The sequence below is a fragment of the Scyliorhinus torazame genome, chromosome 4 (assembly GCF_047496885.1).
Source record: "Scyliorhinus torazame isolate Kashiwa2021f chromosome 4, sScyTor2.1, whole genome shotgun sequence".
NCBI classification, from domain to species: domain Eukaryota; kingdom Metazoa; phylum Chordata; class Chondrichthyes; order Carcharhiniformes; family Scyliorhinidae; genus Scyliorhinus; species Scyliorhinus torazame.
This window is the reverse complement of record NC_092710.1, coordinates 107,239,524-107,266,527: the sequence shown is the minus strand read 5'-3', so window position 1 is coordinate 107,266,527 and position 27,004 is coordinate 107,239,524. Positions and strand designations below refer to the sequence as shown.

Below are 27,004 nucleotides of genomic sequence, written 5' to 3'. Positions count from 1 at the left end.
ATGCTGCCCGACTAAACTACAATCTTCTACACTTCCTGGGTCCGTATCCTTCTATTCCCATCCTATTCATATATTTGTCAAGATGCCCCTTAAATGACCCTATCGTCCCTGCTTCCACTACCTCCTCCGGTAGCGAGTTCCAGGCACCCACTACCCTCTGCGTAAAAAACTTGCCTCGTACATCTACTCTAAACCTTGCCCCTCTCACCTTAAACCTATGCCCCCTAGTAATTGACCCCTCTACCCTGGGGAAAAGCCTCTGACTATCCACTCTGTCTATGCCCCTCATAATTTTGTATACCTCTATCAGGTCTCCCCTCAACCTCCTTCGTTCCAGTGAGAGCAAACCGAGTTTATTCAATCGCTCCTCATAGCTAATGCCCTCCATACCAGGCAACATTCTGGTAAATCTCTTCTGCACCCTCTCTAAAGCCTCCACATCCTTCTGGTAGTGTGGCGACCAGAATTGAACACTATACTCCAAGTGTGGCCTAACTAAGGTTCTATACAACTGCAACATGACTTGCCAATTCTTACACTCAATGCCCCGGCCAATGAAGGCAAGCATGCCGTATGCCTTCTTGACTACCTTCTCCACCTGTGTTGCCCCTTTCAATGACCTGTGGACCTGTACTCCTAGATCTCTTTGACTTTCAATACTCTTGAGGGTTCTACCATTCACTGTATATTCCCTACCTGCATTAGACCTTCCAAAATGCATTACCTCACATTTGTCCGGATTAAACTCCATCTGCCATCTCTCCGCCCAAGTCTCCAGACAATCTAAATCCTGCTGTATCCTCCGACAGTCCTCATCGCTATCCGCAATTCCACCAACCTTTGTGTCGTCTGCAAACTTACTAATCAGACCAGTTACATTTTCCTCCAAATCATTTATATATACTACAAAGAGCAAAGGTCCCAGCACTGATCCCTGTGGAACACCACTGGTCACAGCCCTCCAATTAGAAAAGCATCCCTCCATTGCTACTCTCTGCCTTCTATGGCCTAGCCAGTTCTGTATCCACCTTGCCAGCTCACCCCTGATCCCGTGTGACTTCACCTTTTGTACTAGTCTACCATGAGGGACCTTGTCAAAGGCCTTACTGAAGTCCATATAGACAACATCTACTGCCCTACCTGCATCAATCATCTTAGTGACCTCCTCGAAAAACTCTGAAGAGGCAAGTTTGAGGACTGCTCCTCATAACCTCAGATTAAAACCATGGGCCATGATGGCTACTGCTCATCCAACCCTGTCCCTTCCGTCCCTCATCCTGATTGCAATCTCAATTTTCCCACACCCTCGCCTGCCTCTCACCACTGCCCCATCTAAGAGGTGTAAATCAGACAATGTTTTTCTCATGAATAAGAGTGAACATTTTCATCACTACCACTATCTGATTAGGTAGAATATTTTTAGTATAATGTGGCTGGGGAGAAAATTGAAAAGGGCGGGGACGTGGGAGAAAGGTTTTGCATAATGTGATTGAGGAAAGTTAACAAATTACCAAAGTAATTGAAACCCCCCAGAAAATAAAGAGAATTAAAACACAGGCTTGGCTATTCAATATGTCATCAAACACAGACAAAAGATGCAGCAAAAATAAATCTGATCTTTTTGATCATTGTTATTAAGCAGACCTTTCGGCCCCTGAAATCCTGGATCACCCGGTTCGCCATAGAATCCTTCAAGACCTTGTTCTCCATCCTGGCCATTGAGTCCTGGTTTACCCTTAAAAACAGATTGAGAGTCTAATCAGAGTTAAAAGTTTCTTTTCCAGATTAAACCTACCTAAAATGACAAATAATAAAAATTAGTTAACACTTCATGCAGTGACTTATGTAGAGGATGATGCAATTGGCCAAATATGATTTTTTTTGTTGTATTATTTAATTGCTCCGTTTATAAAATTGCACATCTTTCATGAGAGAGAATATGAACATGGATGCCCTTTCAGGATAGCTACTGTTGAATTGTACCACCATAATTCTATACGCAGTGGTTCTCAGGAACATCAAAGCAGCTCCTGGGAGTGATCTCATTGCTTCTATTTTGTATCCAGAAAGAAATCGAGTTTAGGGAATGTGGGGGACAACATCCCGAATCTGAACGACATTGAAAAGATTTCCAATGGCACATTGGTTTGAGTGTTATAGAGTTGGCTCTGGTAGCTGGTACAAGATATTGCAAGATCCCAGATAGTGGGAGAAAACAACATTAAAAATGGCATTGGGAATAATTTTAAATAAGAAAGAGCAATCCAATATCCAGAGAGTTCAAATGTACTTAAGCAAAGAAATAAAATCACTTGCTAATGAAGCTGATTTAAAATTAGAGACATGCCACCAATTTTAATTAAGATATACAGTTGCAGATATCTTGACTCATGCACAGCTAATACAGTCATTATGATTTATAACTCAACAGTTGAGACAATTCCCATGTTTTAATGAATCATGGATCCATGCCAAAATTTATTCCATAGCTGGAAGCAGAAATAGGTTCTGAATTGAAGTTAATATTGGAACCAAGCAGATGCAAATATGTTTTGGAAGGATCAAATATTTGAACCGAGAAGAATACTGGCTTTATTGGTTACCCTGCTTGCATGCATTATATTGACAGAAACACAGCAAAGGTGCTGGAATCTTGTAATTTCTGTGTGTCCATATGGTGTTGGCAACAGAAGATAGGAATATATATACTGCGACTGAAATGACATGATCTTGGTCGCCTTATCAGTGCATTATTTGTGTGCTAATCGCATACATAGTAATTTATTGGTTGGATTTTCAGAATGACTGTCAATGTTTTGCAGTAGTCTACTCCATCTAAGCTACTTGACAAACTAAGAAACTGCATATTGAAATTAGCCAGTTTCGGCAATGACCTGATGGTTACATGTCAAAGGAACCCACTTTCTTGGCAATTCATGAAAGATCTGCACATTCAAAGATGATTTTGGCTGTTGGATATCAGGGGCGAGATTCTCCGACCCCCCGCCGGGTCGGAGAATCGCCGGGGGCTGGCGTGAATCCCACCCCCGCCGGTTGCCGAATTCTCCGGCACCGGATATTCGGCAGGGGCGGGAATCGGGCCGCGCCGGTTGGCGCCCCCCCCCCCGGTGATTCTCCGGCCCGGATGGGCCGAAGTCCCGCTGCTGGAATAAACCACCTCTCTTATCGGCGGGACAAGACGGCGCGGGCGGGCTCCGGGGTCCTGGGGGGGGTGCGGGGCGATCTGGCCCCGGGGGGTGCCCCCACGGTGGCCTGGCCCGCGATCGGGCCCCACCGATCCGCGGGCGGGCCTGTGCCGTGGGGGCACTCTTTTCCTTCCGCCTTCGCCACGGTCTCCACCCCCTCCACTGCGCATGCGCTGGGATGCCGTGAGCGGCCGCTAACGCTCCTGTGCATGCGCCGCCCGGCAATGTCAGTTTCGCGCCAGCTGGCGGGGCACCAAAGGCCTTTCCCGCTAGCTGGCGGGGCGGAAATCAGTCCGGCGTGGGCCTAGCCCCTCAAGGTTAGGGCTCGGCCCCTCAAGATGCGGAGGATTCCGCACCTTTGGGGCGGCGCGATGCCGGACTGATTTGCGCCGTTTTTGGCGCCTGTCGGCAGACATTGCACCGATTACGAAGAAATTCGCCCCTGATTCTTATCACTCAGCAGCTTAGGAAGGCTTCTTCCTCCTAGCTCTCTCATGCACTGTGAATGACACTTACCCTACGCCCTAGCCTTGTCCATTATAAGGTCCACTAAAATTACTAAATTACCATTAAAGCTATGGCTTAGTTGGTAGCATGTTTGCCTTGTCATCAGAAGGCTGTGGGTTCACATGCTATACCAGGACTTAAGCAGAACAATCAAGGCTGATGCCATGATATTCAAACATATATCATAACACATACATAATGATAGACAGACCAACGGACCAATTAGCACACATAACACGACAGCCAATCACAGACAAGAGCAGTCCCAGTATAAGACAAGAAACACGACACTACCTGGGCAGTCCATCTGGAGACAGCACAGGGCCAGGACCTCATTAGCAAGCCACTCACACAGTCACAACGTGCTGAGTACCAAGTCAGATGTATAAATAGTTGGTTGGAATAAAACTGCGTTGTACCAATCGCAACCGTGTTGGTTCGTCTGTACCTCAGAGCACCCAACACCTCATGATACCAGGAGTGAATCGATACCTACCGGCAAATCTGCCATCCTGAGCCATGGGCCGGTGAAGAGGGCTCGAGTGTTCGCGCACTTAAAGGGACTGAAGGCGGACGTGGCCATGCACCAAGAGACACACCTGAAGGTGGCTGACCAGGTCAGGCTAAGAAAGGGATGGGTAGGACAGGCATTCCACTCGGGACTGGGCGCGAAGAATAGAGGGGTGGCAATATTGGTGGGAAAGCGGGTGTCATTTGAAGCCAAGACTATTGTAGCGGACAATGGAGGGCGATATGTAATGGTGAGCGGTAGGCTGCAAGGGATGTGGGTGGTGTTGATAAACGTATACGCCCCGAACTGGGATGATGCAGGATTCATGAAGCGCATGTTGGGGCGCATTCCGGACCTGGAGATAGGAGGCCTGATAATGGGAGGGGACTTCAATACAGTGTTGGATCCAGCACTGGACCGCTCCAAATCAAGGACTGGAAAGAGGCCGGCGGCGGCGTTCAAGGTACTAAGGGGGTTTATGGATCAGATGGGGGGAGTGGACCCATGGCGGTTTGCAAGGCCGCAGGCCAGGGAATTTTCTTTCTTCTCCCATGTACACAAAGCCTACTCCAGGATAGATTTCTTTGTTCTGGGTAGGGCGCTCATCCCGAGGGTGGAGGGGACGGAGTATTCGGCTATAGCCGTTTCGGACCATGCCCCACACTGGGTGGAACTGGAGCTGGGAGAGGAGAGGGACCAACGCCTGTTGTGGCGGCTGGATGTGGGACTGCTGGCGGATGAGGTGGTGTGTGGGAAGGTGAGGGGGTGTATCGAAAGGTACTTGGAGGCCAACGACAACGGGGAGGTGCGGGTGGGGGTGGTATGGGAGGCGTTGAAGGCGGTGATCAGGGGAGAGCTAATTTCCATTAGGGCTCATAGGGAGAAGACAGAGGAAAGGGAGAGGTTAGTGGGGGAGATTTTGAGAGTGGACAGGAGATACGCAGAGGCCACGGAGGAAAGATTACTTGGGGAAAGACGACGGCTCCAGACGGAGTTTGACCTGTTGACCACAGGGAAGGCGGAGGCACAGTGGAGGAAAGCGCAGGGGGCGACCTACGAGTCTGGGGAAAATGCTAGTCGGATGCTGGCACACCAGCTCCATAAGAGGATTGCAGCGAGGGAAATAGGGGGAGTCAAAGATGGAAGGGGAGCCACGGTTCGGAGTGCGACGAAAATAAACAAGGTATTCAAGGCCTTTTATGAAGAGCTGTACAGATCCCAGCCCCCAGCGGGGGAAGAGGGGATGAGACGATTCCTCGATCAGCTGAGATTCCCGAGCGTGGAGGAGCAAGAGGTGGCTGGTTTCGGGGCACCAATTGGGTTGGAGGAGCTGAGCAAGGGTTTGGGGAGCATGCAGGCGGGGAAGGCCCCGGGACCGGACGGATTCCCGGTGGAGTTCTACAGGAAGTACGCAGACCTGTTGGCCCCGCTACTGGTGAGGACCTTTAATGAGGCAATAGAGGAGGGGACCCTGCCCCTGACAATGTCGGAAGCGACAATTTCTTTGATCCTAAAGCGGGACAAGGACCCACTGCAATGTGGATCGTACAGGCCGATCTCGCTCCTCAATGTGGATGCAAAGTTACTGGCAAAAGTGCTGGCCACAAGGATCGAGGACTGTGTCCCGGGGGTAATCCACGAGGACCAGACGGGATTTGTAAAGGGCAGGCAACTAAACACCAATGTGCGGCGGCTCTGAAACATGATAATGATGCCATCGGAGGAGGGAGAGGCGGAGATAGTGGCAGCTATGGACGCGGAGAAGGCCTTTGACCGAGTAGAGTTGGAGTACCTCTGGGAGGTGCTGCGTAGGTTTGGGTTCGGGGTAGGGTTTATCAATTGGGTTAAGCTCCTTTACAGAGCCCCGATGGCAAGTGTAGTGACGAACTGGCGGAGGTCGGAGTACTTTCGACTGTACCGAGGGACGAGGCAGGGGTGCCCCCTGTCCCCCCTGTTGTTCGCATTGGCGATCGAACCATTGGCCATGTCATTGAGGGAGTCTAATAAATGGAAGGGAGTGGTCCGAGGGGGAGAAGAGCATCGGGTGTCGCTATATGCGGATGACCTGTTGCTGTACGTGGCGGATCCAATGGAGGGGATGGTGGAGGTCATGCAGACTCTAAGGGAGTTTGGGGAGTTTTCCGGCTATAAGCTCAATGTAGGGAAGAGTGAGCTCTTTGTATTACAGGCAGGGGACCAAGAAAGAGGGATAGGGGACCTACCGCTGAGGAGGGCGGAGGGGAGCTTTCGGTATCTGGGGATCCAGATAGCCAGGAGTTGGGGGACCCTACATAAACTGAATCTGACGAGGTTGGTGGAGCAAATGGAGGAGGATTTCAAAAGATGGGACATGTTACCGCTCTCGCTGGCGGGTAGAGTGCAGTCGGTCAAAATGGTGGTCCTTCCGAGGTTTCTGTTTGTGTTTCAGTGCCTTCCCATCGTGAACACTAAGGCCTTTTTTAAGAGAGTAGGCAGGAGTATTATGGGGTTTGTGTGGGCGAATAAGACCCCGAGAGTAAGGAGAGGGTTCCTGGAACGCAGTAGGGACTGAGGAGGGTTGGCGCTGCCAAACCTGGGGAGCTACTACTGGGCAGCAAATGTGGCGATGATCCGCAAGTGTGTTATGGAGGGAGAGGGGGCGGCAAGGAAGAGGATGGAGATGGCACCCTGTAAAGGAACGAGCCTGGGGGTGTTGGAGACGGCACCGCTGCCGCTCTCGCCGACAAAGCATACCACGAGCCAGGTGGTGGCGGCAACGCTAAGGATCTGGGGCCAGTGGAGACGGCACCGGGGTGCAATGGGAGCATCGGTGTGGTCCCCGATCAGGGGTAACCACCGGTTTGTCCCGGGAAAGATGGACGGGGGGTTCCAGAGCTGGCATCGAGCGGGGATTGGTAGAATGGGGTACCTGTTCATCGACGGGACGTTTGCGAGCCTAGGGGCACTGGAGGAGAAGTTCGAGTTACCCCCGGGAAATGCCTTTAGATATATGCAGGTGAGGGCTTTTGTGCGGTGACAGGTGAGGGAATTCCCGTTGCTCCCGGCACAAGAAGTTCAAGATAGGGTGATCTCGGGTATATGGGTCGGGGAGGGCAAGGTGTCGGAAATACACCAGGAGTTGAACGAAGAGGGGGAAGCGCTGGTAGAAGAGTTGAAGGGTAAATGGGAGGAGGAGCTGGGGGAGGAGATCGAGGAAGGTCTGTGGGCTGATGCCCTAGGTAGGGTTAATTCCTCCTCTTCGTGTGCTAGGCTCAGCCTGATACAATTTAAGGTGGTCCACAGAGCAGAGCGCACTTGACGGGGGCGAGGTTGAGTAGGTTCTTTGGGGTAGAGGACAGATGTGGAAGGTGCTCAAGGAGCCCGGCGAATCATGTCCATATGTTTTGGTCATGCCCGGCACTGGAGGGGTTCTGGAGAGGAGTGGCGGGAGCAATATCTCAGGTGGTGAAAGTCCAGGTCAAGCCAAGCTGGGGGCTAGCAATATTTGGAGTAGTGGACGAACCGGGAGTGCAGGAGGCAAAAGAGGCCGGCATTCTGGCCTTTGCGTCCCTAGTAGCCCGGCGAAGGATCTTGCTTATGTGGAAGGAGGCGTAGCCCCCCAGCCTGGAGGCCTGGATAAATGATATGGCTGGGTTCATAAAGTTGGAGAGGATTAAGTTTGCCTTGAGAGGGTCTGCGCAGGGGTTCTACAGGTGGTGGCAACCGTTCCTAGACTATCTCGCGGTGCGTTAGAGGAAGGTCGGTCAGCAGCAGCAGCAACCTTGGGGGGGTGGGGAACGTCCTGGGAGGGGTGGAGGAGAGGGGGGACTGCCTGGGAGGGTGGATGAGCAAGAGATAACATGAAGGGTTGGGGAAACTGGCACGTACGGGTGAGGGCCAGTGTACAAAGCTGTGTAAATATATCATTTTGCCATGTATATATCTTGCTCTGCGCGATTTCTCGTTTTTTTTTGTTACGGTGGGTGGGGGGGTGGGGGTTATTGTTTGTAAGGGAGAAAAAATGTGTTAAAAAACTTGAATAAATATATATATTTTTTAAAAATGATAGACAGACCAACGGACCAATTAGCACACATAACACGACAGCCAATCACAGACAAGAGCAGACACAGTATAAGACAAGAAACACGGCACTTCCTGGGCAGTCCATCTGGAGACAGCACAGGGCCAGGACCTCATTAGCAAGACACTCACACAGTCACAACGTGCTGAGTACCAAGTCAGATGTATAAATAGTTGGTTGGAATAAAACTGCGTTGTACCAATCGCAACTGTGTTGGTTCGTCTGTACCTCAGAGCACCCAACACCTCAGCTGACACGAGAGTATATACTGTGGAAATTCTGCACCGTCAAAAATGCTGTTTTCAGATGAGATGTTAATCTGAGATCCTGTCTACTCCTCCCTCAGATAGATGGAAAGATCCCATGGCATTTTTTCAAAGAAGAGCATGAGATTATCTCCAATATTCCGGCCAATATTTATTCTTAATCAACATTGCCAAAATAATAAGATTATCTGATTATATGGGCGGCACAGTGGGTAGCACTGTTGCTTCACAGCGCCAGGGTCCCACGTTCAATTCCCGGCTTGGGTCACTGTCTGTGCTGAGTCTGCACTTTCTCCCCGTGTCTGCGTGGGTTTCCTCCGGGTGCTCCAGTTTCCTCCCACAAGTCCCAAAAGACGTGCCTTTATGTGAGTTGGACATTCTGAATTCTTCTTGTGTAACGACTAGAGGATTTTCACAGTACCTTCATTGTAGTGTTACTGTAAGCCTCCTTGTGACAATAAAGATAATTATTATTAATTATCTTCGACTTAGAAGGCCTCCCATGTCTTGAGACAGATGAAGCATACGCTTACATGTGTTTCCATAGCTTCCATTGGAACAGGTTGCGAGCATGAAGTCAGACACGATCAGCGGGATTCACCGAAATCGGCGCGATGGCCCAATGCCGGCGTCAAAAACGGCGCAAACCACTTCGGCGTCGGGCCGACCGGAAGTAGCAGAATTCTCCGCACTAGGTGGCCGGCGGAGGGGTTGGCGCTGTGCCAGCCGGCACCGAAGGGACTGTGCGAGTCCGTGCATGCGCCAAAGGGCCAGCGTGATCCCGCGCATGCACGGAACCGCCGGCGTATTCTAGTGCATGCGCAGGGGGGGGTGTCTTCTCCACGCCGGCCATGGCGGAGTCTTACAGGGGCTGGTGCAGAAGGAAGAAGTGCCCCCACAGCACAGGCCCGCCTGCAGATCGGTGGGCCCCGATCGCAGGCCAGGCCACCGTGGGGGCCCTCCCCGGGGTTGGATCCTCCCCCCACCCCCCTCCGCGGACCACCCCAGCCGACTTACCTGCCAGGTCCACGCCGGCGGGACTGGCCAAATACCGACGGCCGCTCGGCCCATCGGGATCAGGGCCCGGAGTATTGCCAATGGCCCCCGACTGGCGTGGTGTGAACCCCGCCCCCCGCCCGAAAACCGGCGCCGGAGAATACGGCAGCCGGCAGCGCGGCGTTATTCGCGCCGGCCCCCGGGGATTCTCCGACCCGGCGGGGGGTCGGAGAATCCCGCCCTATAGCTTGTGGAGTGCCTAGCTTGAGGGGTGCCACTACACATCAAGCGAGGTTAACCAGAAGTCTCTTCCGCTCTTACTGCATGCCAATAAATAATGGAAGTATTTAATGGAAAATAATCAATCTGCTGAGTCAAGTCATGAACGCACCTTTTGTCACCATCAAGTCCTGGAGTGGGACTTGAACCTCATGCTTCTGACTTAGAGGCAGAGACATAATGCACTGCATCACAAAGCTTCCTCGTTATTATCACATTGCTGTTTAATGAATAAGGCCAGATGCAATTGGCTGTAGAGGAGAGTGATGTCTTATCTTGCTCTCTTTTGTACTTGCAGGAGAAACAGGCACACAATGCCCATGAAATAACACAAACAGGGAATTGGTGTGCTGTATTTCCAGAGGATAACACCAGTAGAAGACTGAGCAATGGAGGTAGCCAGGATTCTGGAAGAAGAGGACATTGACTCTAACAAGATGGGAGTTCATGGTCTAGATGATGATTACAGAGGCAAAGCACACATTAGAGGGTGCTTCCCACAATTTCAGGCATCCAGCAAATGACACCCTCTCCCTCTTCAGCCCCAGAAGAGTAGCACAAAACCAAGAAACACCATCACATCTGACAAGTGGACCCATCACCATTCCAGATACTCTCACCTCAGTGAGTCGTGGTGTACATTTAGATTTTTTTTAAAGCGGTCCCTCGAGACCAAAAATTACTTTCTCCCACTCTGAGGCTGAGATGGTAAAAATGTCTAATGTTGAATCCACACATTCTGTCACAAGTTGGGCAGGCAGTGTTTGATGAGGCAGGTAGCTGTGATGCTTAAATTTTGGAGTGTCCTCCCGCTGTTTGTGCTAGGTCTCCAACTGGGCACATCAGAGACATCAAAATGGTTGGCAGCTTCACAAATGCATCTTCTCCAGTTTAAATGGTCTTGAGCTAGAGATTCCCAAACATCAGTGGGAATGTAGCATTTTTTCAGAGAGGCTTTGAGGATGTCCCTGAAACATTCCCTCTGACCTCCTGGTAACCATTTTCTGCAACAAAGCTCGGTGTAGGGAGCTTGTTTTGGGAGTCTTGCGTCAGGCATGTAGAAGATAGGATTTCTGAGCATCTGGAAAGACACTGCTTGATTAGGAATAGTCAGCACGGATTTGTGAGGGGTAGGTCTTATTGAATTCTTTGAGGAGGTGACCAAGCATGTGGATGAAGGTAAAGCAGTGGATGTAGTGTACATGGATTTTAGTAAGGCATTTGATAAGGTTCCCCATGGTAGGCTTATGCAGAATGTAAGGAGGCATGGGATAGTGGGAAATTTGGCCAGTTGGATAACAAACTGGCTAACCGAAAGAAGTCAGAGAGTGGTGGTGGATGGCAAATATTCAGCCTGGATCCCAGTTACCAGTGGCGTACCGCAGGGATCAGTTCTGGGTCCTCTGCTGTTTGTGATTTTCATTAATGACTTGGATGAGGGAGTTGAAGGGTGGGTTAGTAAATTTGCAGACGATACGAAGATTGGTGGAGTTGTGGATAGTGAGGAGGGCTATTGTCGGCTGCAAAGAGTCATAGATAGGATGCAGAGCTGGGCTGAGAAGTGGCAGATGGAGTTTAACCCTGAAAAGTGTGAGGTTGTCCATTTTGTAGGGACAAATATGAATGCGGAATACAGGGTTAACGGTAGAGTTCTTGGCAATGTGGAGGAGCAGAGAGATCTTGGGGTCTATGTTCACACATCTTTGAAAGTTGCCACTCAAGTGGATAGAGCTGTGAAGAAGGCCTATGGTGTGCTAGCGTTCATTAACAGAGGGATTGAATTTAAGAGCCGTGAGGTGATGATGCAGCTGTACAAAACTTTGGTAAGGCCACATTTGGAGTACTGTGTACCGTTCTGGTCGCCTCATTTTAGGAAGGATGTGGAAGCTTTGGAAAAGGTGCAAAGGAGATTTACCAGGATGTTGCCTGGAATGGAGAGTAGGTCTTACAAGGAAAAGTTGAGGGTGCTAGGCCTTTTCTCATTAAAACGGAGAAGGATGAGGGGCGACTTGATAGAGGTTTATAAGATGATCAGGGGAATTGATAGAGTAGACAGTCAGAGACTTTTTCCCCGGGTGGAACAAACCATTCCAAGGGGACATAAATTTAAGGTGAATGGTGGAAGATATAGGGGGGATGTCAGAGGTAGGTTCTTTACCCAGAGAGTAGTGAGGGCATGGAATGCACTGCCTGTGGAAGTAGTTGAGTCGGAAACATTAGGGACCTTCAAGCAGCTATTGGATAGGTACATGGATTACGGTAGAATGGTGTAGTGTAGATTAATTTGTTCTTAAGGACAGCACGGTAGCATTGTGGATAGCACAATTGCTTCACAGCTCCAGGGTCCCAGGTTCGATTCCAGCTTGGGTCACCGTCTGTGCGGAGTCTGCACGTCCTCCCCGTGTGTGCGTGGGTTTCCTCCGGGTGCTCCGGTTTCCTCCCACAGTCCAAGGATGTGCAGGTTGGGTGGATTGGCCATGATAGATTGCCCTTAGTGTCCAAAATTGCCCTTAGAGTTGGGTGGAGGTGTTGACCTTGGTAGGGTGCTCTTTCCAAGAGCCGGTGCAGACTTGATGGGCCGAATGGCCACCTTCTGCACTGTACATTCTATGATAATCTATGATTAATCTAGAACAAATGTTCGGCACAACATCGTGGGCTGAAGGGCCTGTTCTCTGCTGTATTTTTCTATGTTCTAAGATGTGGCCCACCAAACGTGGCTGATTGACCGTAACTAGTGACTCGATATTGGGGATATTGGCCAGTAATATTGGAGTGCTTATCCTGACACTGCATTTGCAGAATTTTATGGAGGCATCGGTGCTGATATTTCTCCAAATATTTAATGTGTTCCCATATTTCAGAGTTTCCTGAGGAAGTTGCAGTGACATGGGTAAAGAATGAAGGAGCCAAGCCCCTTTGACAGCATTTTCCAAACATGTGACATCTACCATCTCGGACAAGGTCAGCCGATGCTTGGGAACACCACGACCTGCACATTCCCCTCCAAGTCACACACCATGACTCGAACTATATTTCTGTTCCTTCACTGTCAAAATCCTGAAACTCCAAATCTCCCATCCAATCTCCTCATAGTCTTCTCCTTGCCAAGGAAAACAGTCTTAACTTCTTCAATCTATCTTCATCACTGAAGTTTCTCATCCCTGGAACTTGTAAACCTCTTCTGCACTCTCTCCAATCCATTCACATCCTTCCTAAAGTGTGGCGCCAACAATGCTACACAATACTCCAGCTGAGGTCCAACTAGTGTCTTATACAAGTTCAGCATGACTTCCTTGCTCTTGTACTCTATGCCACTATTTATAAACCCGAGGATACTGTATGCTTTAGGAAATGCTCTCTTCACCTGTCCTGCCACCTTTAATGACTTATGTACATATACATCCAGGTCCTTCTGTTCCTGTCCACCCTTTAGAATTGAAACCCTTATTTTGTATTGTCTAAAATCCTGATGAAACCTTCATACCTCATACCATGCGCGGCCACTTCCTTTTGCAGCCGGGGCATCTCCGTGTTCACCTCCATTTTCTTTTCCTTATGCATCTCCTGTTCCTCTGATGAGTTGTCTCCTTCCAGCATATCATCATCCTCAAGATACACCTACCTGGAGCACCATGAGACAGAGAGCACAGCAGACCAATACAAAGCCAAAAGACCTTGCAGAGTGTCACCCAACCACTCCAGATGCCAGAACATTAGCTTGAGAAAGCACTTGACCTGTTTAATGGTTGCCTAAGTTAGCAGATGGCTTTGATTATATTGCCTCTGTCTCATGTTGTTGTAGAGGGGGTCAATAGCCATCTATTCTTGTCTCCTGGGATCCATCCATGCACTTGAGGGGTTGGAGTGAAGATCTGCAGCTGCCTGGACTGAAAGAATCATGCCGCTGTCGGGAAAGCAAGTGCACACATGAGAAAGATCTTATGGTTGGAGGTCAACTGAACGCTGAGTGAACCCGTCCTGTTGAATTTTACCGGCCCATCACTGAGTGCCGCGTTGACAAATTTTAATGTCCTGGAACTGATGGAATACAGCAATGGTGACAAAACCCATTGCGCTCTGTGTCTGCAAGGCCTCATCAGTCATGAAGTTAATGTATTGTCCAGTGTTGGAAAATAGGATATCAGTGACCTGCAGAAAGGCAGTGGTGTCCAGTCATTTGTGAGATTCCAACAAAGTCCATTGTTGATATTTGGAAGGAGTCCGAGGTGAAGAATTTCAAGACCACAGCGACTTTGACAGTTACTGGCAGGCCATGGTGACCTGTATGGTTATCTCTTGGATAATGAGGAGACTGGTGACTGAGACCATCTGCTTGGAGAGTCACAGTCTCCTGCAGCACTGATTCTGGTCATTCCAGGTGGCTCCTTTGAAGAGTATGGCCTCTATGTCCTTTACGCTCCTCGTCCCTCGGAGGATATCATGCGGATGGTGTTGTTCCTCATCACCCCATGACCCACTCTGTTGTCAACTCCCTTCACGATCTACCAAACACAGAGCATACATAGCCCTTGTAAGCCATGAAACTCTTAACTCCCTTCATTAATGAGCAATTAATGAACTCTTCAAGTACCTTAATTGTCTTTAACTGACCACTTCAGGATTTTAATTGAGCCAAAGACAGATGCCCACCTGATGCCTCCCTCACCACTCATAGAATTGCAGACATGCCACAGATGGCACAGTCTAATGGGTCCACCCGACCCATGGAAGCGCATAGAATTGAGCCCCATAATTCTATCTAGGATAGTGGAATAGGACGTATAAGAAAGATGCAACAGAATTCAATTTCAGGTTCAACATGTCTGATCTGAAATTAGGTCAGAACAGTTTCACTTCTCCAGGATAGTCACCTAAAACAAGCTTTAAAGTGAAGGGAGTAATGTTTTCAGTCCCATTTGTGAAAATGGGTGACTTTGAGTGGTTCTGTTATGCCGTCAGGATTATATAAACATATTTATCCATTAGGACGATTATGATATACCATCTGCCACATTTCGAGAAGTTGATGCAGCCATTGCTAAGACAGGATTCCTTCTTCCTGGTCAACAGCACCTCTGACAACTGAGATCACCTTTCCATGTCCTGCTGCCTTCCCACACCTACCCCACTTTTGGAATTTATATGAGGGTTGCTGCCAACATGGCAGCTGGCCCAAATTTTGATTCTTCAGTTGTATAATCTGCTGATGGTCCGGGTCACTGTCCAAAGGAAATTCTCCCTGTGTTTGTGTGGGCCTCACCCCACAACCCCAAAGGTGTGCAGGGTGGGTGGATTGGCCACGCAAAATTGCCCCTTAATTAGAAAAGAAAAGAATTGGGCTTTAAATTTATATTAAAAATAAAAACTGCTGATGGTGGTGTCTGCAGTTTGCATGGTTATTTTGATGAAGCTTCCTGAAAATCCTCAGACCTTTATATTTGGGCACCAGGGATAATTTCTTGCCTTTACTTGCTCCTTGGAAAACGACAAACTACTGAACAGTAACAGTAGTACTGGTCTACAATTAGATTCTTTCAACAAATATCTGTTTACTCACAGATAGCCCAGGTTGTCCATTCTCACCAAATGCTCCAGGAGGTCCCATTGGAACATCACCATAAAGAGGGCATGCACTGGAACACTTCCTTCTCACTATACTTGTATACAGTGATATTTGTTCAAGGATAAGTCTTTTGCAGACATCAATCACATGACTGGCTGGCAAAATTGGACCCTAAAATACAAATAAAATTTATCAAAAGGATGCTCCAAAAAGTTCAACTGCTGTGTGATATGCTGATTCAGATTTGTATTAGAATGTGAACTTGGATTGTTCCAATTATGCTCAGTGACATGTTGAAAATATAATTTGAGATTTTTTAAAGAATTTTTTGATTTATAAAGGTTCTATTGTTTTCCATCTAAATAATAAAGCAGATTATTTTTCATGAAACTCGGAAAATATTCACTTGGCTGAAAGCTTTGCTGCTGTCATCTCATTTGTTATTGTAAAATACATTTTAGAGTGTATATATATTATTGAACCTTGCATTCAGTGGCTATTTAAAATATAATTGCCCCCATTTGGAAGATCATTCGGTTACCAACAAAAATACAATTTATTAAAATCTGACTTTATTAGAAGAAATTAACATCTAACCTGGTGGTTTACTAACACTTAACTTTATAGATATCCTTCTTCATAGGGTGGTAAAGTGAGAAAACTTTGAAGTAGGATGCAGTATAGAAAATATGCCACAGGCAAAGGGTTCTGGGAGTTTATGTCAAGTTATGAACTTGCTCACAGCAAAAATAGACAAAAACTTGAAGGTTGTTTACATGAGAATAAAATGTCTTTCTGTATAAGTTAAGGAACTACAGTATATAAAAGCATAGAGATTCAATATTACATACGAAGGACATTGCAACAGCCACATAAAACACCTGGTTGGTCAAGGAAAGTGTCCTCACACATGGTGCTGAACGCAATTGAGATGAGGGAGGGGTTAATTGGATAACAGCCAGAATAAAGAGTTTGCCATCTTCACGGCGGCGAGAGAGACCATCCAGAGACAAGTACAAAACAAGATAAGAGGGAAGGAGAGATAGAGAGGGAGATAGACTCAAAGACCATAAGACTGAAGCTGTGAGAGAAACTAGTTTGTACGTTCTGCTATCCAGATCTTGACACAAGAGTATATTCTGTGTCAAACTGGAAATCACCGCCCAAATATGTTGACTTGGCTTATCTGAGAACTTAATACATTTGCTCTGACTTTATCTCAATAAAGTAAATTTGCAACAAAGCTTTAATGGCAAGTCTGCTCCTGCCTTAAAGAAGTAAAAGACCCCGAAACATTACACATTGCAAACTTATATTTCTGCACCACTGGGATTTATTCTTATATTAATTGCCATATATAATAGATTTTTTTTAGATCCATAAAACATCAAAGATGTTTGCATTCACAATGTGAATGCACACAGATTTGCACATCACATTTCATTTCATTTTCCTTACAGGAAGTCCAGCAGCTCCAGCGGATCCAGTCAGGCCTGCTTCACCAGCTGTACCCTGTTCTCCAAATGGGCCACGATCACCTGGTTCCCCAGGAGGCCCTCTTTTACCTTCGAGACCCTCTGGCCCAAGCTCCCCTTCATCTCCAGGCTAGAAAGTAAAGTGAAAGGTTTCTGAAGAAAACTAAGACTTAAAATAGTAATAACTTGTATTTATATTGTGCATTTAAAAGTAGAAAGTGTGTGTAATCAAACAAAAGTTTGTTTTTTAAATTTAGAATACCCATTTAATTTTTTCCAATTAAGGGGCAATTTAGCGTGGCCAATCCACCTAGCCTGCACATCTTTGGGTTGTGGGGGTGAGACCTGTCGTGTTGGGTGCTCTGCTACATAGACGAACCAACACAGTTGCGGATGGTACAACTCAGTTTTATTACTAACAATAACAACATCTGTAAACTGGTTACTGTGGTTCGTTCATTACCCTCTAACCTGTGGACCTAGCCCTAACACTATCTTGGGGAAGCACTCAGCACATGGTGAATGTCTGAGTGGCTTGCTGTGAGCTCTGTGCCCTGAGCTGTCTCCTGCTGGAATGAGCGGGAAGTGTTGTGTTCCCCATTTTATAGTGTGTATGGCTGTGATGTTGTGTGTGTATTGATTGGTCCGTTGATCTGTCCATCAGTGTGTATGTATGTTTGCACCATGATGTGTATCTGAATATCATGACATCCCCCCTTTTTTTACAAGAATATGTGCCTATGTGGTAATAAATATAGATGTGTACTGAGTGCAGCTGAATGTGTGTGTGCAATATCTGCAACATGTACATGAGGCTAAACTATATACATAGGAAGGTGTCAGGTGCAATATAGCAACGCGGTTGTACCATAAACAAAACACGTGTAACCATCAAGCATCAAAACAAACTCCTGTAACGACAAAAAGAGAAACATATTAACATTGTGGCATAATACGTCAGTGAGTTCAATGTTCAAACAGGCTCATAAATCCAGCCTAATAGGTGGGCGACAAATTCGGGTTGACCGCTTCAAGGGTGGGTCAGGATCCACCGGCTGAGGAATGGGCCTGGCCACAGGCGACAGAGGAATGGGCTTGGTGGCAGGAAGCTCCACAAAGTCGACATCAGGAACAACAGGAGGGCGTGGCACCGGTCTATGATCACGTAGCGAGCGTGGAAGCAGGCGAAGAGCCCAGCGATTGCGCCTGCGAATGGAGCCATCAGGCATGCGAACCAGGAACGAGCGGGGAGCCACGCGTCGGAGAACTTCGGCAGTTGCCGACCAGCCACCCTCTGGTAGGTGGATGCGGGCGTTGTCTCCAGGCGCCAGGGCAGGAAGATCAGTTGCACGAGTGTCATGTGCCACCTTCTACTGAGCACGCTGCTGCCGCATCCTTTGCAGTACTGGAGCATAGTTGGGTGTAGGGTGCCCGAGGTGACCCCAAAAACAATCTGGTCCCGAACCATGGAATCGGAGGTGGCCTCGTAACCGCAGGACTGCGCGAGGATACGGAGGTGTGTTAGGAAAGATTGAAAGGGCTCATCCTTACCCTGCAGGCGCTGCTGGAAGAGGTACCTCTCGAAACTCTCATTTACCTCGACGCTGAAGTGTCGCTCGAGTTTGAGAAGGACCGTCTTGTCCTTCGTCTTGTCCTCACCTTCCGCGAACACCAGGGAGTTGTAGATGTGGATGGCGTGTTGCCCTGCCGTGGAGAGGAGGAGGGCAATTTTCCTGGTGTCCGAAGCATTCTCCCTTTCTGTGGCTTCTAGGAAGAACTGGAAGTGCTGTTTAAACAGCTTCCAGTTGACGCCAAGGTTTCCAGCGATTTGGAGCGGCTGCGGCGGGCTGATGGTGTCCATGGCGCAGGATGGCGGATTTCTTAAGATGGTAGGTCTCACAGTTACTGGGTTCCAATCCTGGTACTATGTCGTGTTGGGTGCTCTGCTACATAGACGAACCAACACGGTTGCGGATGGTACAACTCAGTTTTATTACTAACAATAACAACATCTGTAAACTGGTTACTGTGGTTCGTTCATTACCCTCTAACCTGTGGATCTAGCCCTAACACTATCTTGGAGAAGCACTCAGCACATGGTGAATGTCTGAGTGGCTTGCTGTGAGCTCTGTGCTCTGAGCTGTCTCCTGCTGGAATGAGCGGGAAGTGTCGTGTTCCCCGTTTTATTGTGTGTATGCTCTTGCCTGTGATTGGCTGTGATGTGTGTGTATTGATTGGTCCGTTGATCTGTCCATCAGTGTGTATGTATGTTTGCACCATGATGTTTATCTGAATATCATGACAAGACCTACGCAAACACGGGGAAAATGTGCAAACTCCACATGGACAGTGACCCAGAGCCGGGGTCGAACCTTAAAGTTACTGCTGAGCCAAAGAAAGAGATATTGGGGACAAGGGACCAAAGATTTGGTTAAATAGCCAAGTTTTGGGGAGGGTGGAGAGGCGCAGGCATCTGGAAATTAATTCCAGAGTGTGGGACCTAGACTCTAATTATGGAGAAAAAAGGCAAAGACAGTTCTACTTCCCAAAGAAACAAAGCAATGAATACAGATATCCCCTACTTTGAACCAAAATTGCATTATTAGAAGCTGTTCTGAGTGGTTCTGAAAATGAAAACTTTCTCTAATAATGCCGTTGGCTACAACCTGAATTTTCAATTTTGTTTGGTTGCTAAGTTATAGCACCATAATTTAATTTCAGTTTCAACACTTTCAGCTTTTACAACTGCCTGAAATTTTGTAAAATACTGAACAATACACAGTGAGCTGCTGATCTCCTAAAGTTTATGATATCCCGACTTCCAATATATGGTTGGACTACACAATCTTCACCATATATCCTGAAGCCAGACTCTGGCCTCCTGCTGACCTCCTGTGCACTCAGCCAGGTTTTCCTCTGGGATAGGGCTTTGGCATAATGGATAGCCACACTCTTGAATTGGTGCAGACTGCCCAAGTTGGCAAAGTCGATATAGGTAGCGATGAACAGCAGGAAGTCAGTCAGGCCTGGTCAGTGTAGGTACACAGGGAGATTGTTCAGACCTAGGCTGGTGTCCACTACCTGGCCCTGGTGTAACTCCCGCAATTCCAATGAGCAGCACGCACCTATTTAAGAAAAATCTGAATGCCAACAAAGCAAGTTGCTGTATTAATCATGCATTCTATGATTCATACAATGGCCGGGAATTCCTCTCTCCTTTGCGGGCAGAAGTTTACAAAATTAGGAGGCGGTCAAAAGTCAGTTTCAAATTGTCATAAAACCAGGTTGCAATTATGTGCTCCAGCCATCAATGGTGGGCCACAATTCTTGCTGCCATATGTCACGGCAGTCATTTCAATACATTTGCATCTCATTATAATGTCTGCTTATTGGATCATGCCCCCTTGTTGGGTCATCCGGGCACTTGGGCATGCAATTCGAATGTCATGTTTCACAATGGAACGTACACTTGGCGACCTGTATTTCGCTCATCATGTCAAGGATAGTTCAGCTACCTTGCATCTCGCAGTGCTTGTGGGAATCAGTGCCAGGCTTTATAGGCAGCACTGCATCGCTTTCAGGGGCTTGTCGCAGAAAAATCTCGACCTACCTGTGGTAATTGACCCTTTAAGGGCAACACAGCGGATGAAGGGTCACCTGGCTTGGGAGCACAGTTGGGACTCAAGTGTGTCATCACTCCAGGGGGTGGAGTCCCCTCAGTGCGGAAACATGTAGGGAACTAGGTGCAGCCATGAGGCTGTTTTCTTATTATTATTCCTTTTTGTATTCACAAATGAAGTCTGAAAATGCATCATTACTTCTGGCGACGAGATGGGATTATCATGATGTTGCCTCTGACCCAGACACCTGTGAGCATCCCGTTTTCTTGAAGTCTTAAAAAAATGTACTCACCAGATGCCTTTCTTTGGGCGAACAGACCATTTGAGATACTGCCAGAACCTGAGGGCAGAAACAAATCTGTAGGGCAGAATTCTCCAGCCTCCCAGCCAGTATTTGTCGGCAGTGGGAGGGTGGCACATCGGGATTGTCTGCTCCTGCCGTTGTCCAGAGAACCCCGTCACCAGCGAACAGCCAGAGAATTCTAGTCGTATAATCAGAAAAGATGGACAGTTACAAGGTGTGTGTCAATGGAGAGAACATGACAAGACCCTTGGATCAGAATCCACAGGAGGGTGAGCAAAATGCAAGAACATTCCTTCACTTACATTGTAGACCAGGAGGTGGTCTAGGAATCTCAGTGAATTGGGGAGGCTGAGGGATATATGCACAACAATCCTGAATTGGCCAGAGTCAAAAGTTTAGAAAGAAATATACAGAGAAAAAAGCCAGAGAAAATAACCCTGCAAAGCAAGAGCTGTGGCTTTAAGTTTTAAACAAATAGAACTTAAGTAAAAGAGTTACTGCAAAGCTTTTTTTTCTAAAATAAAAGAGCACATAGTAAAAGTGCTTTAAGTAAAATCAAAATGCCCCTAGTGGACTGCAGCAAGGTCTCCTGAAGCGCAGGAAACACCAGAGGCTGAGATTAATGATCTCCCGATGTGCAGCATTGGAACAGAGCCTGCGGGGATTCTTTGGCATTAATCGCTGCACTGATTGCTGACTTCAAGCAAAAGAAGAGAAGATTGCAAGTTTAAGAAAAAGTTAACAAGTGTAGAGTGCTGAATCTCCGAATGTGGGAGAAGAAAGGCACCTTTAAAGGAAAAGATGGCCTCGCCACATGGTCAAAAGAAAAGGGAAGAGATTGTTGAAATGACCTTCCTTCAATAAAAGTGAAGTTTTAAAAATTGAACAAAGAGCAGCCATGTATGTGCCAAAACTGCAAAATAATAATAATCACTTATTGTCACAAGTAGGCTTCAATGAAGTTACTGTGAAAAGCCCTTAGTTGACACATTCCGGCAACTGTTCAGGGAGGCCGGTATGGGAATTGAACCCGCGCTGCTGGTCTTGTTCTGCATTACAAGCCAGCTGTTTAGCCCACTGTGCTAAACCAGCTAAAAAACAACGGGAAACACAGAGAAAAAGTTGACGGCTGAGTAAAAAGAAGGATGACAGTCTTAACCTGATAACACCTTAAAGAGGTGATACATTTAAAGTAGCAATGCACTTAAAGACCCCAATTGAGGGTAACTCTAAAAAAAATAGGTCCATAAGCAACAACGACATCAAGTAAAGAGGCAACAAAGACCCCAAAGCGAAGTCAAAGACCTCTAAGTGGAAACAACAAATACCTCAAAGAGGAGACATCAAAGACTTCAAACAGTAGGCAATAGAAGATCCCAAAAGGAGGGCAATTGGACCTCAGAAAGAGGACATTGAAAGTCTCTAGAGAGGACAATGAAAGTCCAGAAAGAGAAAATGAAAGACCCCAGAAAGAGGAGAATGAGCGACCCCAGAAAGAGGACAATGAAAGACCCCAGAAAGAGGACAATGAGCGACCCCAGAAAGAGGACAATGATAGATCCCAGAAATAGGACAATGAAAGACCCCAGAAAGAGGACAATGAGAGATCCCAGAAAGAGGACAATGAGCGACCCCAGAAAGAGGACAATGAGCGACCCCAGAAAGAGGACAATGAACGACCCCAGAAAGAGGACAATGAAAGATCCCAGAAGGAGGGCAATAAAGACCCCAGGGGGAGGACAAAGAAAGAGCCCAGAAGGAGGGCACTGAAATACCCCAGAAGGAGGGCACTGAAATACCCTAGAGGGAGGACACTGAAATACCCTAGAGGGAGGGCATTGAAAGACCCCAGGAGGGCACTGAAAGACCCCAAAAGGAGGGCAAAGAAGGACCCCAGAAGGTCAATGAAATACTCCAGAATGAGGACAATGAAAGACACCAGAAGGAGGATAATGAAAGACCCCAGAAGGAGGGCAATGAAAGACCCGAGGAGGGCAATGAAATACCCTAGAGGGAGGGCATTGAAAGACTCCAGAAGGAGGGCATTGAAAGACCCCAGAAGGAGGGCATTGAAAGACCCCAGAAGGAGGGCACTGAAAGACCTCAGAGGGAGGGCACTGAAAGACCCCAGAAGGAGTATAATGAAGGACCCCAGAGGAAGGACAATGAGAGGATCCACAAGAAGGGCAACAAGAGAATTGCAGAATGGAAAGAAGTCAATACTTTGTCAGAGACAGACCTTACCAACAGTAAAGCCAAAAGGGTGTAGCTAAAGTTAAGACAAATAGAAATGAAGGTTCCATTTGTGAAATGTATATATCCAGCAAGAACACTCAGAAAAAATGCAGAAATTAAAGACTTCAAAAGAAACTAAGAACTATTGAACATAAAGAGTAATCAGCAAAAATAATTAAATTCTGGAGAAGACATTAAAACAACACGAGGAAATGACTAACAACAAAGGTGGAGAATAAAAAAAGTTGCAAAAATTTACAAAATGAAGTTAAGAAGGAAAATTTAATGAGACAACGTAGAATAAGCTGAACTCCATGAAAAGGCAACTATAAAATAAGAACAAGTCCACTGACAAATTGAATGACGGGAATAAGAGCTTGAAGAAGGGAAGCTTGACAATGAGAAATTAACTGAAGAGGAAAATCATTGAAATTGACAGCAGAAGTAGCAATTCTGAGAGAAAGAACATGAGAAAACCAATCTGATAACATGGTCGATGAAAAAGGTGCTGAATTAAAATGCTGAAAATACAAGAGACTTAATTTAAGTATCAGAAATAGAACCACAATTATTCCATCACACATGCCAGACCAGCGACGGGATTCTCCGCCCCGCTGCGCCACATTTCTGCCTAAACCCGCTGGCTGGATTCTCCCTTATGCTGGCCGGTCAATGGGGTTTCCCATTGTGGGGCAGCCCAATGCCTTCGAGAAACCCCCGAGCGGCCGGCAAAACGGAGCATCCCGCCGGCGGAGAATCCAGCCCCAGGTTTGTGAAAAAACTGTCAAGACATAAGACTTTGTTGTATTGTGATAATATGTGCCTGCATCATGAATTATAACGCAAGGTGCTCGGCAGAGCAAGAATCATTGTGGCACTGGAGAGTGGTGTGTGATGTACGTAACCACATGGTCAGAGAAAAGTCTAGGACAGAATTCAGAAAGCAGCAAGCCTGCGTGGAACTGGTCCATGCAAGACCATATTTGGAATTGTATATAGTTAAAGCCTACCAATAAACGCAAACACACAATCCTCATGATTTCATCAATAATCCATCACCATTGCATCATAAAAATCCCATATTAAGTACATAATATGACATGGTGTCATGATATGAAACTTCAGGAATGGCTCAAGTTAGATCCCAGAAGTTTTGACTCGAAGACTGGTCCCCTGTCATACCAAATGGACATGGAGGAATGGATTGTTCTTAAACATATGGACCACTTGAGATGTAGAGAGAAGCTCCAGGAGTCAGTGTTGCCATCAGGAAATGTTTTCAAACCCATAATCTCCAAAGTACCTGATTAACCTGCTGTACACAAAACGGATGTCTCTGTGGTCTTTTATCAGAAGGACATATAAGGTATATTCTGGTGTTGCTTGAGATGGGAGAGGGGTGTTATGGCGCACAGCCTAATATGACACAAAAGTCCTACCCTACTTTTTTTCTGGTGATCTGTGCAATGGTGGTAACTAATTTTAAACTCTGCTCTTCGACTGAATGAGTAATTCATCATCCTATCAAAAGAAAAGGATCCTGGACTGGATTCTCTAACACCTGCTGTTCTCTATCTTGACCAGCAATTGCTATTCTTCTCATTTCACCCATACACTTTAATATGAGTATGAATAGTTACACATCATGGTTCACATAATCCTGATCCTTTGAAGGATGAGGAAGCCCCAAGAGCATGTGGCAGTAAAATTCCCAATGTGGCAGAAAATCCAACGTCATCCAAAAAAATGGGATCGTCACCCTCAAATTGACCCATCTGCAACCTATTAATGGGCTGGGCACCGGCTTCTCCAAGCCTGCGGAAATCCCTGATCCTCTGCGACTGGATTCACATGGGCGAGAATTGGTGTAGATATTTCCCAGCATAGCCCTGGCATGGTGGACCTACACCAGTCGCTCTTCTAACACTCCACTGGCGACCTTTATGGATCACTGAAGCATCCACGCAGAAATACATTCATGAGATCATAGATATTCTTTTTACCAATAAACACAATTAGATTAATGTTGCCAAAAATCAAGCAAGCCAGGATGCCAGTGCACTCGGCTTTGCTGAAATTTCTAAATTCCCACAGATTCAGGGTGCCATCAACAGCATTCATGTGGATATAAAAATTCCCTAGCAACAGGACTCCAATATATAAACTAGTAAGCCTCCGCTTGTGATGCACTATCAATTACGACGAGATGAGAGTAGAATGTAATCGAGGCTTTATTACATAGAGATGTGTGGCCTCCTACAGCAGCTTACGAAATGGCTGCTGTTCGGAGAGCACATACATTTATACTCTGCCTCCTGGGCGGAGCCAGCAGGCAGGGATCTACCCCCGTACCTGTAGTACAGGGGCCTTACCAGAATACCCATTTATACAATATAATACAACAGTGGTGATTATCACATTCATCCCCTGTTAAAAATGAGTCCAGCGGGGGTGATGGAAAACTATATGCATACAGATTAGTTTTAAAATTACAGAGAAGGGTACAAATTTAGACGATCGGGCGCCTTGATCTGTCGGTGAGAGCGCCGCAGTGCTGGTGGCGACTCAGGTGTCGGCTTGGTCTTCGGTGACTCCGAGAGCGTGTCGAAATCCTCTTCATCTCCGGGTGGGAGCAAGGGGAGGACTGATTGTCCTGGAGCGGGGGCTGCGGTGGGATGCGCCGGGGGAGGGGAGGGTGTCGCCGGGGCAGAGGGGGGAAAGTGTGTGGGGACCCAGCTGGTGCCAGATCCCTGAGGGAGACTGTGTCTTGGCGGCTGTCGGGGTACGCTACGTAAGCGTACTGCGGGTTCGCATGGATGGCTGTACTCTCTCAACCAACGGGTCCATCTTGTGGAGCCGTACATGCTTGCAGAGGAGAACGGGTCCTGGGGCTGCCAGCCACGTTGGGAGCGAAACCCCGGAGGTGGACGTCCTGGTGAAGGCAAAGAGACGTACATGGGGGGTTTCATTGGTCGCGGTGCACAGGAGCGACCGAATGGAGTGAAGTGCGCCGGGGAGGACCTCCTGCCAGCGGGAGGCCGTGAGGTTTCTGGACCGTAGAGCCAGCTGGACGGCCCTCCAGACCGTCCCATTCACCTGCTCCACCTGCCCATTTCCCCTGAGGTTGTAGCTGGTCGTCCTGCTCGAGGCAATGCCCCTCTTGAGCAGGTACTGGCGCAGCTCCTCGCTCATAAATGAGGATCCCCGGTCGCTGTGGACGTAGGCGGGGAAAGCGAACAGAGTGAAGATGGTATTGAGCGCTTTGATGACGGTGGCAGCATGGGACGGCGAAGGGGAATCGGGAATACTCGTCGACCACGTTAAGAAAGTACGTGTTGCGGTCGGTGGAGGGGAGGGGCCCTTTGAAGTCCACGCTGAGGCGTTCAAAGGGGCGGGAGGCCTTCACCAGGCGCGCACGGTCTGGCCGGTAGAAGTGCGGTTTACACTCCGTGCAGACCTGGCAGTCTCTGGTGATAGCCCTGACTTCCTCGATGTAGTAGGGCAGATTGCGGGCCTTAATGAACTGGTAAAAGCGGGTGACTCCCAGGTGACCGAGATCGTCGTGCAGGGTCCAGAGTCGGTCCACTTGTGCGCTGGCACATGTACCTCGGGACAGGGCATCGGGGGGCTCATTGAGCTTACTGCGGCGATACAAAATCTCGTAATTGTAGGTGGAGAGCTCGATCCTCCACCTCAAGATTTTATCATTTTTGATCTTACCCCGCTGTGTGTTAAACATGAAGGCAACCGACTGTTGGTCAGTGAGGAGAGTGAATCTCCTGCAGGCCAGGTAATGCCTCCAATGTCGCACAGCTTCAACGATCGCTCGGGCCTCCTTTTCGATGGAGGAGTGCCGAATTTCGGAGGCATGGAGGGTGCGGGAAAAGAATGCCACTGGCCTGCCTGCCTGATTGAGGGTGGCGGCCAGAGCGCCGTCTGATGCATCGTTCTCGACTTGGAAGGGAGCGTCTCGTTG

At 47.7% G+C, this 27,004-nt stretch overlaps 1 protein-coding gene across 4 annotated transcripts in view; it reads right to left on the bottom strand.

Annotated features, from left to right (window-relative positions):
- Nucleotides 1-27,004, bottom strand: part of LOC140410379 (uncharacterized) — a 215,954-nt gene that overhangs the window by 23,430 nt on the left and 165,520 nt on the right. For 3 of the 4 annotated variants that reach the window (XM_072498434.1, XM_072498437.1, XM_072498435.1), the window contains 3 exons: nucleotides 16,853-16,999; nucleotides 15,389-15,565; nucleotides 1,645-1,735 (listed from right to left, as the gene is read on the bottom strand). In XM_072498434.1, coding sequence (XP_072354535.1) covers nucleotides 1,645-1,735; nucleotides 15,389-15,565; nucleotides 16,853-16,999 — 415 coding nt within the window. The remainder of the gene's footprint in view (nucleotides 1-1,644; nucleotides 1,736-15,388; nucleotides 15,566-16,852; nucleotides 17,000-27,004) is intronic. The other variant, XM_072498436.1, reaches the window with a different exon arrangement.